General features: G+C 33.7%; 1 protein-coding gene across 5 annotated transcripts in view; it reads left to right on the top strand.

Annotated features, from left to right (window-relative positions):
- The window catches only part of LOC143245105 (patj homolog), a 548,212-nt gene that overhangs the window by 405,251 nt on the left and 126,801 nt on the right, over positions 1 to 16,160 (top strand). For all 5 annotated transcript variants that reach the window (XM_076490994.1, XM_076490995.1, XM_076490996.1 and 2 more), the window contains 2 exons: positions 1,449 to 1,919; positions 2,560 to 2,787. In XM_076490994.1, the coding sequence (XP_076347109.1) occupies positions 1,449 to 1,919; positions 2,560 to 2,787 (699 nt within the window). The remainder of the gene's footprint in view (positions 1 to 1,448; positions 1,920 to 2,559; positions 2,788 to 16,160) is intronic.

Below are 16,160 nucleotides of genomic sequence, written 5' to 3' on the forward strand. Positions count from 1 at the left end.
TATTATCTCTCTTTGCGTACATAATGTTGTAAGGTTTAACAGGGGTGATTAATATTATATCTCTTTACGTGCATAATGTTGTAAGGTTTAACAGGGGTTATTAATATTATATCTCTTTACGTGCATAATGTTGTAAGGTTTAACAGGGGTTATTAATATTATCTCTCTTTGCGTACATAATGTTGTAAGGTTTAACAGAGGTTATTAATATTATATCTCTTTACGTACATAATGTTGTAAGGTTTAACAGGGGTTATTAATATTATCTCTCTTTGCGTACATAATGTTGTAAGGTTTAACAGAGGTTATTAATATTATATCTCTTTACGTGCATAATGTTGTAAGGTTTAACAGGGGTTATTAATATTATATCTCTTTACGTGCATAATGTTGTAAGGTTTAACAGGGGTTATTAATATTATATCTCTTTGCGTACATAATGTTGTAAGGTTTAACAGGGGTTATTAATATTATATCTCTTTACGTGCATAATGTTGTAGGCTTCATAGCAATTGAAAACAGCATCACTGAATACTGTGTCATCAACATCGTTTCGGGAACATATCTGCAGTATTAATATGGAGTTATAAACAATTCTCAGTATAAAAATTAAATAACTTGATTTTTTAACTTCATTAATCGCTATTTAGTTCTCGTTAACTACGAACTTGCATTTTCGTATTGTTTTGGCAAAAGCGTTTCACTTTCAGTTCTTGATTGTTGCTCGTGTGATGAACCGGTGTGTATCAGAACACAGAGTATTAGCTGCAGTTTGAACCATTACGAAGAGACCATTTATATCGATTACCAAAGCAATTAATAATTGAAAAGATACTTTTTCTTTACTCGACGCTATTATAATTGTTTGAAATAATGTATATTAATTTATAAATGTAATTGATTTCGTTTCGCACTTTGCAACAAAATTGTATTTGTTTCACGTGTTTTGCTTCGTCAGACTAGAGTTTCGTTAAGACATATCTCTTTGGTGGTTTCCAGAAAATATACTTAAATTGGTTGCAAGCAATTGCGACACTATTTTATTATGTATCCTTGTAAAAAAAGAAAGTTTTTAATAGTTTACAGCAAATTAAGATCTTATATTATGGTAGGAATGATTTGGTATGTTTCACAAACAAATACAGTTCTTAAACGTTATAATCAGAGGATATTTATACTCAGAAATACTGATTTTGTGATACTGATTAGGAACGTGTCAAAAGTTTCCATAAACGATTTAGAGTTTATGTAAATACATTCTCGTTGATAGCTGATCCGGATGAGATCATCTTATTTATAACTGATCTGAGTATATTCACTACGTTTACTTATTCAAATGATATATCTTAAGTCAGGATAACTCAATCGATTCATAATCTCGTTTTCGGTGAGTTCCGTGTTACTTGCATTTCAAAATACGAAATTAATATTTTCCATCTCCGAAACAGGTCAATGGGAAAAAACTATACGGTCTTAACTACGTTGGCGTGGTATCTACCTTGAAAGAACTTCCGTCTGACGTCCGACTGGTATGTGCACGTAACTTGCACCAGTGTTTGGAGGCTTTCATTCCGCCGTCCGCCAAGATATGTGGTTCCCCTGTCACTTACCCTCCCTTCAGTCGCATCGACTACGAAGTAACTTCCACCGATGATTCTGAGAGTAAGGGATCCGCTTCCGAGCCCTCGGGAGGAAGTCTTTCCTCTCTTACTCCTCTTTCTGAAAGACTCGTTAAAGCCAAATCTGAAGGTTTCCTCGCTGTTGGAGTTCCGGCTAGCTCTTTGAATCCACCGTGTGCTAAGCTCAGGTCTAGATCGTTAGAACCGCTAACAGCGTTAGCGATGTGGAGCGACGAACCGCATGTAGTTGAACTTCCGAAAGGAGATCGAGGATTGGGTTTCAGTATTCTAGATTATCAAGTAAGTTGACATAACACCGTCCTATCTGAGCAAACGCTAGTACCAGGCCTAGTACCCGGTTCTTACTTATAAATGTGCTTATATTCAAAATGGATTCCCTTATATCCTAGTAAACAGATTAAAATAAAAACCAAGAGTGATTTTGTTTTTCAATGAATGATCAAATGTAACAGATAAAGAGACATTTCTGTGGTTCTTTGGAAGTATTATATACGTGCTCCTTTTGGGACTTATTTGACAACAGTGAATAGTTTATAGAACCTTTCACAAACGTTAAAAATAGTTTTTGTAACACGCGTTAGAAAAAGTGATAATCTTATTGAAGTTGTTTTTTACATCATATTAATTTATACAAAATATCACCATTAAAACGTAGTAATAATACTATTTACTCTAATTCTAAAGTATTGTGTGGAAATTTGAAAAAATTATATGCTACTATGAAACCTGCATTATAAAATTATACACTGCATCAAGACTTACATTATTTAACACAAGAAAAACAAGAACCTCATTACAAGCATGTCTATTAAAACAAACAACTGGTTGTATATCATTCCTTCAAGAAAAACGTATTTTTAAGCAACTACCTATAAGTTAAATTCTTAAATTTGTACAATTTTTGGGGTACTTTTTACAGGACCCGATGAACCCTAACGAAACGATAATTGTGATACGAAGTTTAGTACCAGGGGGCGTTGCTCAGCAAGATGGTCGATTACTTCCAGGAGATCGCTTACTGTTTGTCAATGACGTCCCCTTAGAAAATGCTTGCCTTGAGACAGCTGTCCAGGCATTAAAGGGGGCTTCAAAGGGAGTTGTGAGGATTGGCGTCGCCAAACCTCTTCCCCTTCCTGAAAGTGATCAGGTGAGTAATTCGACTTTTGTTTCCACAAGAGGGCGCACCAGGCGAAAGCCTGGTAGCTCGAGCCTTCGTAAAATCACTCGCAAGAGGTGAACACTGCATCAGTATATAGGTTTACTTTGTGCTCTCAAACAAGAAACAAAAATGGTAGTTTTGTTTTCATTAATCGGTATAAATTGGTATAAAGCGTAATTTAAGACACACAACGTATTATAATATGTATGAGATTCAAATAGGTGTTCTTTAAATAAAAAAATGTATACTTGTAATTTACATTCATATCGAGATGTAGTAGCTTGTGCAACGAGATGTCTAGCACAGTCTATATATGTTATATGTTTGAGGGTACAGTGGAACCTGTTTAAGTTGATCATGCTTTAATTATAAATTCCAATACCATTTACCGGTAGTGCCTGTGGACTCCATAGTCAAATATTACTACTATCCTAGGTAATTTTCCTTTTGTTATTAATTTTTCAGAAAATATTTCATAAGATTATTTGATACAGTTATGTTATTAGAACTTTGCTGAATATTATTACACCTTGAAATATGTATATATATATCTACAAGTGTCGTAGGCGTTGGGCAATAAGGTTTTTTGAATGCTTACGTTATCTGAATTTTTTATAAGTTATAATAAGTTAACTTTATGTTTTTAGAAGTGTCGCAGACCTCAGTAACGATTTTTAATGGATTATGTTATCTCAGTTTGTATAGATTATAATGAGTTGACTGCACCTCAAAATACCAACGTGTGGTTAGTTTCTATGTTAATTTATAAATTCTTAAGTGTTAAAGAAGCATAGTCGTAAGCTGTTATTGTTTTTCACGCTCGTGGATTGACTCTATGGTTTGGAAACATTTAATATATATATATTAGATAGTTTATGAAAGTTCGTGGTGTTAAACCATATTTTTGCTAAACGTATCGACTGTTTGTAAAAACGTTTTTTAAATTTTGTTTCAAACTTGCTATCAGTAGCTAAAATTAAGGCCTATGAGAAAATAAAACTTCCATCTGATTTGGTTGGTTTCTTTGCTACATCATTTTGTTCTCGTTACTGGTATACCAACAAGAAGTGATTGAATCCCATTGCTTTATTTCTTGAAATGATTTACTTTTCGCTTGTTCCTTGAGCGTTAATTGGCGTGCTTAATAATTCAAATTTTAAAATATGAGAAAGCAATTCGATCTCGTGTATTTTATCCCCTTACGTAACATTCCCTCCACAATACATTGTATAAAGTTTTATTGTTATTATACCAAGGTGCAATTAATTACAAGAAATGCTTGTGACTTGCTAAATAAAGGCATTGATTAGATGCTAAATAATGAAACTTGAGTAGTTCTATTGTTTTGGTATCTCTGTCGTATCGTTAAAATACCTTTAGTTGTTATTTCACTTATCAAACATGTAGAAGTAACTAAAATATTCTAATTAAAAATAACGATTAAAATGGGAAAAAAGAAACTTCTTTCACATTTTATCAAAAAACGAAAGAAAAAACAGCAAACAACCGTTTTCTAATCTAGCTGTCAGTATTCTTAAGATGTGAATTTAAAACTAACTTCGTTTGATAAACTATAACAAATCAGCTTCACACAAATGCTCAACGTCTAGTTATCGCTTCAAGGTTATATCAATAGTTAATAACCATTTTTAAACATGTCCAACACAGCCGCTCAAATTAACAGGGAAACATATTTTACTTTATGGTTCATAACAAGTTTAGAAACTGTGTATGACTTACTAATTATTATGTGTAATCTGTCTTTATATTTTCTCTTTTTTGGCATACTGAACAGGAACTTTGATTAATAGTGGATTTGATTAACGTTTTCTCGTTAACTACGTTTAATAAAGAATCAGTTTCACAAATTAGTTTAAAAGAAACTAGTCTAAGTATATTTACTAAAAAAAATCGAAAATACTGGATTGTATATTTTCTAAAGTACAGATGAAAACACGCATGGGTAAATTTCTTCATGAGCTACATTAACAAATTTGAGCAATCAATACTGTCACGACGCAGGATGAACAAAAAAACATACATGGTTGTACCTTATCATTAACGGTTTCCCGCAGTTTCTCTGTTAAGTGATTGCTATCAGGATGGTTACTAGATACCAACGACAAAACTGGGACATAATACTGAAGTAAAACACACAAACCTCACTTTCCCGTCTCGTGGTTGTTGCAAAAGAGTGTGTGTGTGTTTTATTATAGCACAGCCATATTAAGCTATCGGCTGAGTCCACCGAGGGGAATCAAACCCCTGATTTTAGCGTTGTAAATCCGAAAAACTTACCGCTGTACCAGCGGGAGATAGCCGAAGAGTAGACAACGCTATGCTTACGAAAGAAGTCGAAGATAGTTTTTGTAGTTATCATTTATAGAAAGGCTCTACAATCTCGTATGGACATTACATACTATTTATAGGAAGGCTCCACAATCTCATATAGACATTAACTAGTAATTTGCTTTACGTTGTTTTAATCTCCCTAAAATGAAAAGAGATTATTAGACTAACAGCCACGTGAATGCTACATTATTGAACTTAGTTTTATTGTTTGTTTCTTTATGGTTTTTTTTATTTTTTACTCAACATCTTATTGTAAGACGTTATTTATAACAACAAATAAAAAGGCAAGTGTTATTTCTCGAAGTACCATGGGATCCACAGGGTGTGAGGTTTATATCCTGAGGAAAATACCTCCTCGAGGATATCTGTTTCTTTTAACTCAGTAATTGTAATAACTAACATATTAAAGACATAGTGGCATGTCCTGACGACAAGTGACGCAACCAAAACTTAAGCCTAATTCCACACATTTAATGTTGTAATTAGTGAAGTTAAAATACATTGTGATTTTTAGTATTATGTTTATTACGTTGTCAGCTAATTTACTCTAAAATTTTATTTGTAAGACATAAATCCGGATAGAATGTAAAAATGTCATTACATATGTAATAATTCAGTTGGGATTCCTTTTTTTTTTTCAAATATATATTTGCAAAAATCCGTTTCACCGTAAACAAATTTTACTTCAAGTTATGTATGTGCGTTATCTCTTAATTCTAAAGGAGAAAAAGTATTTTGTTCATAATGAAAGCATTATACATATCTCGTATGCTCATTTCACGTTGAAAATCCAGCAACGTTTAATACACGAAGCACAAATTGATGATGGAGCGGAGAGTGTGTATGTTTTCTTATAGCAATTCCACATCGGGTTATCTGCTGAGTCAACCAAGGGGAATCGAACCCCTGATTTTAGCGTTGTAAGTTCGTAGACTTACCGCAGTACCACCGGGGGACATAGCAGAGAGAGAAAGAGGTTTGATTTGTCTTGAATTTCGCGCAAAGCTACACGAGAGCCATCTGCACTGGCCGTCCCGAATTTAGCAGAGTAGAGGGAAGGTAGACAGTCATCACCACCCACCACCAACTCTTGGTCTACTCTTTTACCAACGAAAAGTAGGATTGATCGTAACTTATAACGCCCCTACGACTGAAAGGGTGAGCATGTTTGGTGTGACGAGGATTCGAACCCGCGACCCTGACCAAAGAGGAGTGTTGTACCTCCATTGAATGGTTCACGACAAAAAAGAAAGGCATAAGTGTTCAACTTCAACTAGGTGTGAAATGAATCTATCTTATTTATCCAATGAAGTAATTATATAGTAGAGATGAAGACAATAAGTCAGTTTCAGGTATATACTATTGTTCATAGATATTGTCTGGATGTAGGTGAATCGATTTTGTAGGTGAATTTTTCTGAACGTTTTCAGAAGTCATTCCCATTTCAAAGGTCAAACTCCAATGTACTGTGTGTTTAATCAAGATCTGCAGAGGATTTCATTATCTTTATTAACGAAGTAAGTTAACTCGTTCAGACAATGCCTCATGAAAATAAAGCAAACATTTGCTCGCAAAAATGAGAGAGAGTTAAGTACCTTATATTAAAATAGTCTTCAACATGCAAATCAGCAAGTTACGTGAAAACCGTAGATGATATATAATCGTGGTGTAACGGATTGTATAAGAACTACATTTTAGAATTGTTTGGCCTAACGTCGGTAATTTTGATGCCAAAATGTGATTCCTTTGGAGAGGTGTATTTAACAGTTCTTTTTTATGAAACACTTTCAATCACTCAGATCATAAAAATGTGTTCAGATGGAAGATTTTTAATTCCTATCACACTTAGATGGACAATGAAAACATTGCAGAGAGGAATTGCGTGGATACAACATGAAAATCTTATACCTTGTAATTACTGGTATTGAAAACAAAGGAATGTGAATCAACTTTGGTAAGGATCTTCCAGAAGGAATCTTCCAGCAAGATAAACAAAGTGAAGCGCCTTGCAACAGGTAGGAATCCACGCGTATAAAAGTCATTGGGAAAAGGAGTCCACGTCTCACAGGCATCGGTACGCAACACAATAAAAAGGATCTCCCTCTATAAAAGAATTATATGTTACATCCACAAGCTTTTCCACAACATATCCATTCAACCATTGCGTGCTTCAAGCGGCTGTAGAACAAAATGGATTTCATGGTTTCTCAATCAAAGCAAGTCGTCTAACGCACTCATTGCCAATGGATTTCGATGAGTTTGAACTGTTGAATTGGCCGCTGCAAAACCGCTGTTCTCGTACACTAGATGGATTATGAAAACATTGCAAGGATGAATTGTGTGTTTGCAACATCAAAATTTTACGATCGAGACTTATAATGCGTAGTTATTTTCAAGAGTTACTGTTTCCAAATGCAGCCTGATCAAATATGGCGACACAGGCGGTAAGAACCATATGGGGTTATAAAATTATTTTAATATAATGTACTCAACCAGTTTATTCTAGCTGTCACTTAGATCACATGCTTATTCGTTGGTCTTTTGTCCAAATACTAATCCATTTACACTTTATTGTATAATTTTTTTTACAATAAAATAATCTACAAATTACGTTTTAAAAACACGAAAAGAATCTCTTAAGAATGCAAAGCCAACATTTTAATTTACTGAATACACTGAAACAGATTTATCTATAGTCGTAGTTAAATCCAAAACGTTCTCTTACTTCAAACGATAACATATTCATATTGAACACATTTATATATATCTTATAATATTTATCTCACATTTGACGAGAGTGATCCGTTGTATAAATTTTAAGATTATGGATATTTCTTTAAAAGTGACATTTCCTTTAACCATAGAACAAAAATCCTTTCCATATCTCTATCTTTAATCCTTAAAATATTCTAAATCAGTAAATGCAAGATGTTTCAGTATCTTCGTCGTAACAAAAATAAATAATCAGAAGTAACGTACAATTGTACATTACAGGAACATCTGTATTTACGTAGAGGTCAATATTTAGTTACTTTGGTCCTTGTGTGTTTTTAGCACTCATTACTGAAAACTGTAGTTGTTTAACGCTATACCACAACTAGTCCAGAACTCAGGCTCCTCACCTGTTTGTATATCTGCTTTGTTGCTTTTGTTATTTATCTGATCAAACATTAATGGTCAGTGTCAACGTCGTTATTCTGATGATTCTTTCTGGTCTTGGATAATTGATGTCCGAATAAAAATATAAACTTAAAATTTGATTTAAAATGATGTTTTATTTACACCTTGTTGGTATTATATGAAAAACTCAGCACGAAAACTTACAGCTTTACCTAAATATATCTTACATTAACTATAAAGAGAGAAAACCATTCTTTTATATAAAACAAAAATCCAAATTTAAAAGTTTATTTTCACTAGCACACCACATTACAGAAGATTCTACACTGCCTCCTATTTAGGTTAATTCCTACTAGAATATCCTACAATGATGGTTCTTAACGTCTTTATCCTCCATCCTATGTAAATTAATTCACGCCAGTATATCTTACCAGGATGGTTCTTGACGTCTTTATCCTCCATTCTATGTAGATTAATTCATGCTAGTATATTTTACTAGGATGGTTCTTGCCGTCTTTATCCTCCATCCTATGTAAATTAATTCATGCCAGTATATCTTACTAGGATGGTTCTTGACGTCTTTATCCTCCATCCTATGTAAATTAATTCACGCCAGTATATCTTACCAGGATGGTTCTTGACGTCTTTATCCTCCATTCTATGTAGATTAATTCATGCTAGTATATTTTACTAGGATGGTTCTTGCCTGTCTTTATCCTCCATCCTATGTAAATTAATTCATGCCAGTATATCTTACTAGGATGGTTCTTGACGTCTTTATCCTCCATCCTATGTGAATTAATTCACGCCAGTATATCTTACCAGGATGGTTCTTGCTGTCTTTATCCTCCATCCTATGTAGATTACTTCATGCCAGTATTTTACTAGGATGATTTTTGATGTCTTTATCCTCCTTAGAAGGTTTTGATGTGTCTCTTTCCATTCTGTATAGCAGAATTCCTCCTCTTATTACTGGTATATCTTACTAGGATGGTTCTTCACTACCTTATTTTTCATCCTGTGTAGCTTACATAGCCGTACCACATCTTCTTTGGATGGTCCTTCATGTGTCTTTCTCGTGTATCCTGTGAAGCTCATAATTTACCAATTTGTTAAGAATGAATCTCTCTGATGGAAGTAAGCATGACCGATCTTGTTATAAAGATAAATATGTTACAGCATTATTGAAGCCAGACAGATGAAATCAACGTTAGTGTAAGCTAGAAAGTATAAAAACAAAACGTTAATTTCAACCTTGTTGTTAATTATGAAAACAAATAACGATCACTGAGACATTTAGAATGTTTCCATATTCCATCATTTGATAATTTAAACCAACGTTCGCCAATTGTTCGTATATTGTATAACAACTTTCAAATATACTATAAAAATAACCTGTGTAAACATCCCACAGTTCTCTGAAGATTATGAATATTGTTATTATTACCTATGGAGCAACGTATCTTCGTAGTTATTTGAAAGCTGAGCACAAGTTTGATGTTCATGAAAGTATCAAAACATTATTTAATAATTTTATATACATTACGTTATCTTCACGAGTTCCTAACAGAAAAATAATAAAAACTTCGACAGCCAACGAAAAACACTGAATAATATATGGTTTTAAATATTTCGAAGTAACGTTGTAGGGTTAAAACAACAATTTTTAAAAAAATAGAAGTAAAGACAAAATTTGAAAATTTAAGATTGTTTGTAAACTAAGCACATTGGGCTGTTTGTACTCTGCTCACCCAGTTTCTGACATTGTAAATTTTAAGACTACCAATATGACCCTTGTTTAAAATGGATAAATTGAATCAAAGAGCTAAAGAAACGTTCACCTTTCTTTGCAAAATAAATCATTCTCTGGCCGTCTGTGAACTTGCGTTTTGTGATGATTTTCTGCATATTACTTGTGAAAGATTTTGTACTAAACGTTCATTTATATGACTCAAAATACACGTTTACAGAGACAAACGGTTTTGTTTGAAGAAAAAATTCTTCTATTCTACAAGTGATAAAGTTTACGTGTAGAAAGCCTTTAAAGCTATATGCAAAAATCTTATTATAAAATGGAACGTATTGGGTCAACTTACGTAGTATCCTTTTGATTATAAGGCTCGACTGGTGAGAGCTGACGTAAACGAAAAATACGGTGTACGGTGCTCGGAAAGATAGGGCCTTGTGGAGCGAATTTTCTTTCATTATATTTTCTCAAGCCCTTTAAAAGTAACTGGAGCGATCTAGACCTATAATTGGTTACTCGTATTCTTATGCGTAGTAATAAAGTATAGAAAAGTCGCAAAACTCAGATGCACACGCGAAACTGTAAATCACAGCATAGAAACAAGTAATATAGCCTTGAAATCAGTCTGATAATGTTGTAAATAACACTGACTCTGAAATCAGGAAGTACTATTTTTGTAGGAATCATTCTAGTAACATTTAAAATAGCAATAACAATAAAACCAAGTTAATTAATGATACTGAAAATAACACATAAGTCTGTTAGTATCGAAAATAACACTAACCCTGGAATAAGTCTATTAGTATCAAAAATAACACTAACCCTGGAATAAGTCTATTAGTATCGAAAATAACACTAACCCTGGAATAAGTCTATTAGTATCAAAAATAACACTAACCCTGGAATAAGTCTATTAGTATCGAAAATAACACTAACCCAGGAATAAGTCTATTAGTATCAAAAATAACACTAACCCTGGAATAAGTCTATTAGTATCGATATCGAAAATAACACTAAACCTGGAATAAGTCTATTAGTATCAAAAATAACACTAACCTTGGAATAAGTCTATTAGTATCGAAAATAACACTAACCCTGGAATAAGTCAATTAGTATCGAAAATAACAGTTGCCTGAAGTCTGTTTGTTTGTTTTTAAATTTTGCGTGAAACTACACGGGGACTGTCTGCGCTAGCCGTCCTTAATTTAGCAGTGCAAGACTAGAGGGAAGGCAACTAGTCATCACCAACAACCGTCATATCTTGGGCTACTCTTTTATCAACGAATAGTGAGATTGATCGTCACATTATAACGCCCCCACGGCCGAAAGGGAGATCATGTTTCGTGTGACGGAGATTCGAACCCGGGAATTACGAGTAGAGTGCCTTATCCACCTGGCCATACCAGGCCTGCATGAAGTCATTACAACCTTGTTAAAATTAACAAGCAAATTGAAGTCAGTTTAATAACATTGAAAATAACACTAACCCTGAAATCACCCTAATAATACTGTTGATGACAATTTTTAATGACATTTAAAGTAATGGCCAATTTAAAAATCAGTCTAATGAAAATGAAATCAATCAAATGGTATTGAATATAAGAATTACCCTCGAGCCAGTCTAATGACAGTGAACGTAGCCATCATCCTGAAATGAGGTTAATGACATTGAAAGTATAAAGTACATTGAAGTCAGTTTAATAATACAGATAGTAAAAGTAACTCCTAAGTGAGTCTAATAACACAGAAAATAACACTAATGTTGAAATCAGGTTAATGACATTGAAGTAGGCCCGGCATGGCCTAGCGCGTAAGGCGTGCGACTCGTAATCCGAGGGTCGCGGGTTCGCGCCCGCGTCGCGCTAAACATGCTCGCCCTCCCAGCCGTGGGGGTGTATAATGTGACGGTCAATCCCACTTTTCGTTGGTAAAAGAGTAGCCCAAGAGTTGGCGGTGGGTGGTGATGACTAGCTGCCTTCCCTCTAGTCTTACACTGCAAAATTAGGGACGGCTAGCACAGATAGCCCTCGAGTAGCTTTGTGCGAAATTTCCAAACAAACAAACAAACAAACAAAGACATTGAAGTCAGTTTAATAATACAGATAGTAAAAGTAACTCCTAAGTGAGTCTAATAACACAGAAAATAACACTAATGTTGAAATCAGGTTAATGACATTGAAGTCAGTTTAATAATACTGATAGTAAGAGTAACTCCTAAGTGAGTCTAATAACACAGAAAATAACACTAATGTTGAAATCAGGTTAATGACATTGAAGTCAGTTTAATAATACTGATAGTAAGAGTAACTCCTAAGTGAGTCTAATAACACAGAAAATAACACTAATTCTGAAATCAGGTTAATGGCATTGGATATAACAATAATTCGAAAGTATACCTAAAGACACTGAACAATGAAACAACGCTAACTCTGAAACTAGATTCATAACATTGTACACAAAATATAACACTGGAACCACTCTAATGACATCAATAGAAAAATCGGCCTGAAATCCGTCAAATAATAGTGAAAACAACATTGATTCTAAAATCAATATCATAATATTGAAAGTTTGAATGAACCTTAAGTCAGGTATTTTGTTACTGTTGTTATGGTTAATCAAATGGATAAACGATAAGCTATCTGCGCTGTGCCCAACATGGGTATCAAAACCCGGTTTTTAGCGCTATAGGTCTTCAGATTTACTGCTGACCCACTGGAAGGGAGGGGGAAATATAAAGTCAGGCTAATGACAGTAAAATTAACTACAACTCTTAAATTGGTCTATTTATATTGAAAATAACTTTCATAAACTCACTCTAACAACAGAGTAAATAAGACTAAAAATCACTCTAATGACATCGAAGATAACATAACATTCATCGTGAAATCAAACTTATGATATTGAAAATAACGCACATAAATATGTCTCATAACATTAACAATATGCTAAACCTGAAGTAAGTTTAGTACCATTGGTAATAATAATAAAATTGAAATTAATCTAATAGTATTGATAATAACACTAACCCTAATATTAGTCTAATGACAGGAAAAATAAAAACTTCTATGAAGTTGGTTTAACGATATTGAAACTAATACTAAACTCTAATTATCATTCCAGAAACACTGAATATAACAATAACCTTGAAAACATTTTAATAGTGCTACAAATAATACTTACTCTTAAAATAACAAGTAGCTTGAAGTCAGTCCAGAGACGATAACAGAACAATAAACCCGAAATCCTATTAATGACATTAAAAATAACCATAATTAAGAAATATATGTGTGTTTCTAGTACTTGAATCAACCATGATATTCAAATATTCACATTACCATGAAGATAGACTTCTAGTGATATTCAGAGTAATATAATATAGTCCTGAAATATTTTATTACATGCAATTAACCTCCTTTCTGATATAAATGTAACAATATTTAAAGTATGCGTCACTGGGAAGTAATTATAAATATTCAATTACACCTTGATCTCTGTTAGATACGTAAACAGATTTCTAGATGTCCTAATGCGTTAACAGAACTGTAAAAATATCACATAATAATAAGGAATATTCTAAAGCAAAATAGAATGAACATGAATTTTTTTCACCAACTTGAAGTAGAATAATATAATTGTAGTTTTTACACATCCTTGTTTAACATAATAACCAGAACATACGAAAGAAGTTTCCATTTGTTCTCATCCAACTGATCATATGTTTTATTTGATAGTACACATCTGTCTTCTTACTGGGAGTTTTCACGTAAATCAGAGAATAACATAACGTTGCAATTAGCAAGTAAAATCCATTAAGAACGTATGAACTTGGAATATTCTACGAATTATATTTTTGTCTTTGGCTTGAAAAAAAAAACGTACAAATGTAATATTCACTTCAACAAGTGTTTCTCACTGCTATAGTTCACTTCAGCATATAGATTTTTATAATGTCGATATATGTAGATAGAAACAGTAGGTTTAGTAATCCTGACAGAACGCTACGATACAATGTGAGTATGGATTCCAGTATACTTAGCCAGGAGACACACGCAAAGGTACCTAAATGTGACGACCATATAATATGAATTATTCAAGTGTGAACTCGTTGCTTCATATTTAGATAGCATATATTATTGTTAATAACTCAAAATCATTACTTCCGCTCTCATTATGTATAAAACACTAATTAAGTGTTCACAGCACTTTCATTATGTAGAAAACGCTAACTAGTGTTACTATCTCTAAGGGGTTACTTGCTCGTTCATTATATATATAAAAAATAGAAACCAGTGTTAACAACTCTGAAAGATCGTTCATTCTTTCTTTATTTGGGAAACACTAACTGACGATAGCAGATTACAGTTACTGACATTTCAGTATAATATGAACATACATTTACGTTGATGACACCAAAAGTACCCAATTTTTCATATTGTGGAGAACATATTTTACTGTTAATATCGTAAAGAACATCGACTTGTGTTACATTATGTGTTACATAGGAAACACATTTTCAAACAAGAAAACACCAGTTAAAAGAAATATGGAGTCTGTCAACATATACTACGTTCATTACCAGTTTACCAACAAATTGTGTCAAATATCATTTTTAGAATTTAAAATCTGTTGTCAAAACTAAACCTTTTAATGTAACCACTCTATAAAAATGCTACACGGAATCCAACACACAATTTGACCGTTCTTGTCGTTAGTTCCAGTAAAGTATCTGTTCTTGTAGTTAGTCCCAGTAAAGCACCTGTTCTTGTCCCTAGTTCCAGTAAAGTACTTGTTCTTGTCTTTAGTTCCAGTAACATACCTGTTCTTGTCTTTAGTTCCAGTAAAGTATCTGTTCTTGTAGTTAGTCCCAGTAAAGCACCTGTTCTTGTCCCTAGTTCCAGTAAAGTACTTGTTCTTGTCTTTAGTTCCAGTAACATACCTGTTCTTGTCTTTAGTTCCAGCAACATACCTGTTCTTGTCTTTAGTTCCAGTAACATACCTGTTCTTGTCGTTAGTTCCAGTAAAGTATCTGTTCTTGTAGTTAGTCCCAGTAAAGCACCTGTTCTTGTCCCTAGTTCCAGTAAAGTACTTGTTCTTGTCTTTAGTTCCAGTAACATACCAGTAAAGTACTTGTTCTTGTCTTTAGTTCCAGTAAAGCACCTGTTCTTGTCGTTAGTTCCAGTAACATACCTGTTATTGTCGTTAGTTTCAGTAACATACCTGTTCTTGTCGTTAGTTCCAGTAACATACCTGTTCTTGTCGTTAGTTCCAGTAACATACCTGTTCTTGTCGCTAGTTCCAGTAACATACCTGTTCTTCTCACTAGTTCCAGTAACATACCTGTTATTGTCGCTAGTTCCAGTAAACCACCTGTTCTTGTGTTAGTTCCAGCAACATACCTGTTCTTGTTGTTAGTTCCAGTAAAGTGCCTGTTCTTGTCGTTAGTTCCAGTAACATACCTGTTCTTGTCGTTAGTTTCAGTAACATACTTGTTCTTGTCGTTAGTTTCAGTAACATACCTGTTCTTGTCGTTAGTTCCAGTAACATACCTGTTCTTGTCGTTAGTTTCAGTAACATACCTGTTCTTGTCGTTAGTTCCAGTAACATACCTGTTCTTGTCGCTGGTTCCAGTAACATACCTGTTATTGTCGCTAGTTCCAGTAAAGTACCTGTTCTTGTCGTTAGTTTCAGTAACATACCTGTTCTTGTCGTTAGTTCCAGTAACATACCTGTTCTTGTCGTTAGTTTCAGTAACATACCTGTTCTTGTCGTTAGTTCCAGTAACATACCTGTTCTTGTCGCTGGTTCCAGTAACATACCTGTTATTGTCGCTAGTTCCAGTAAAGTACTTGTTCTTGTCGTTAGTTTCAGTAACATACCTGTTCTTGTCGCTAGTTCCAGTAACATACCTGTTCTTGTCGTTAGTTTCAGTAACATACCTGTTCTTGTCGCTAGTTCCAGTAAAGTACCTGTTCTTGTCGTTAGTTTCAGTGACATACCTGTTCTTGTCTTTAATTAACTACCATTTAAGGCTCTGTTTTGAAAGTGTTCTCAAAATGTGTAAATTATCAACAACAACTATTCTGAATATTTTCTGTAAACGTCTATTTAAAGCTACCTAGTAACACACAGTATTCAGTCA

Source organism: Tachypleus tridentatus, chromosome 2 (assembly GCF_004210375.1).
Source record: "Tachypleus tridentatus isolate NWPU-2018 chromosome 2, ASM421037v1, whole genome shotgun sequence".
Lineage (NCBI taxonomy): Eukaryota > Metazoa > Arthropoda > Merostomata > Xiphosura > Limulidae > Tachypleus > Tachypleus tridentatus.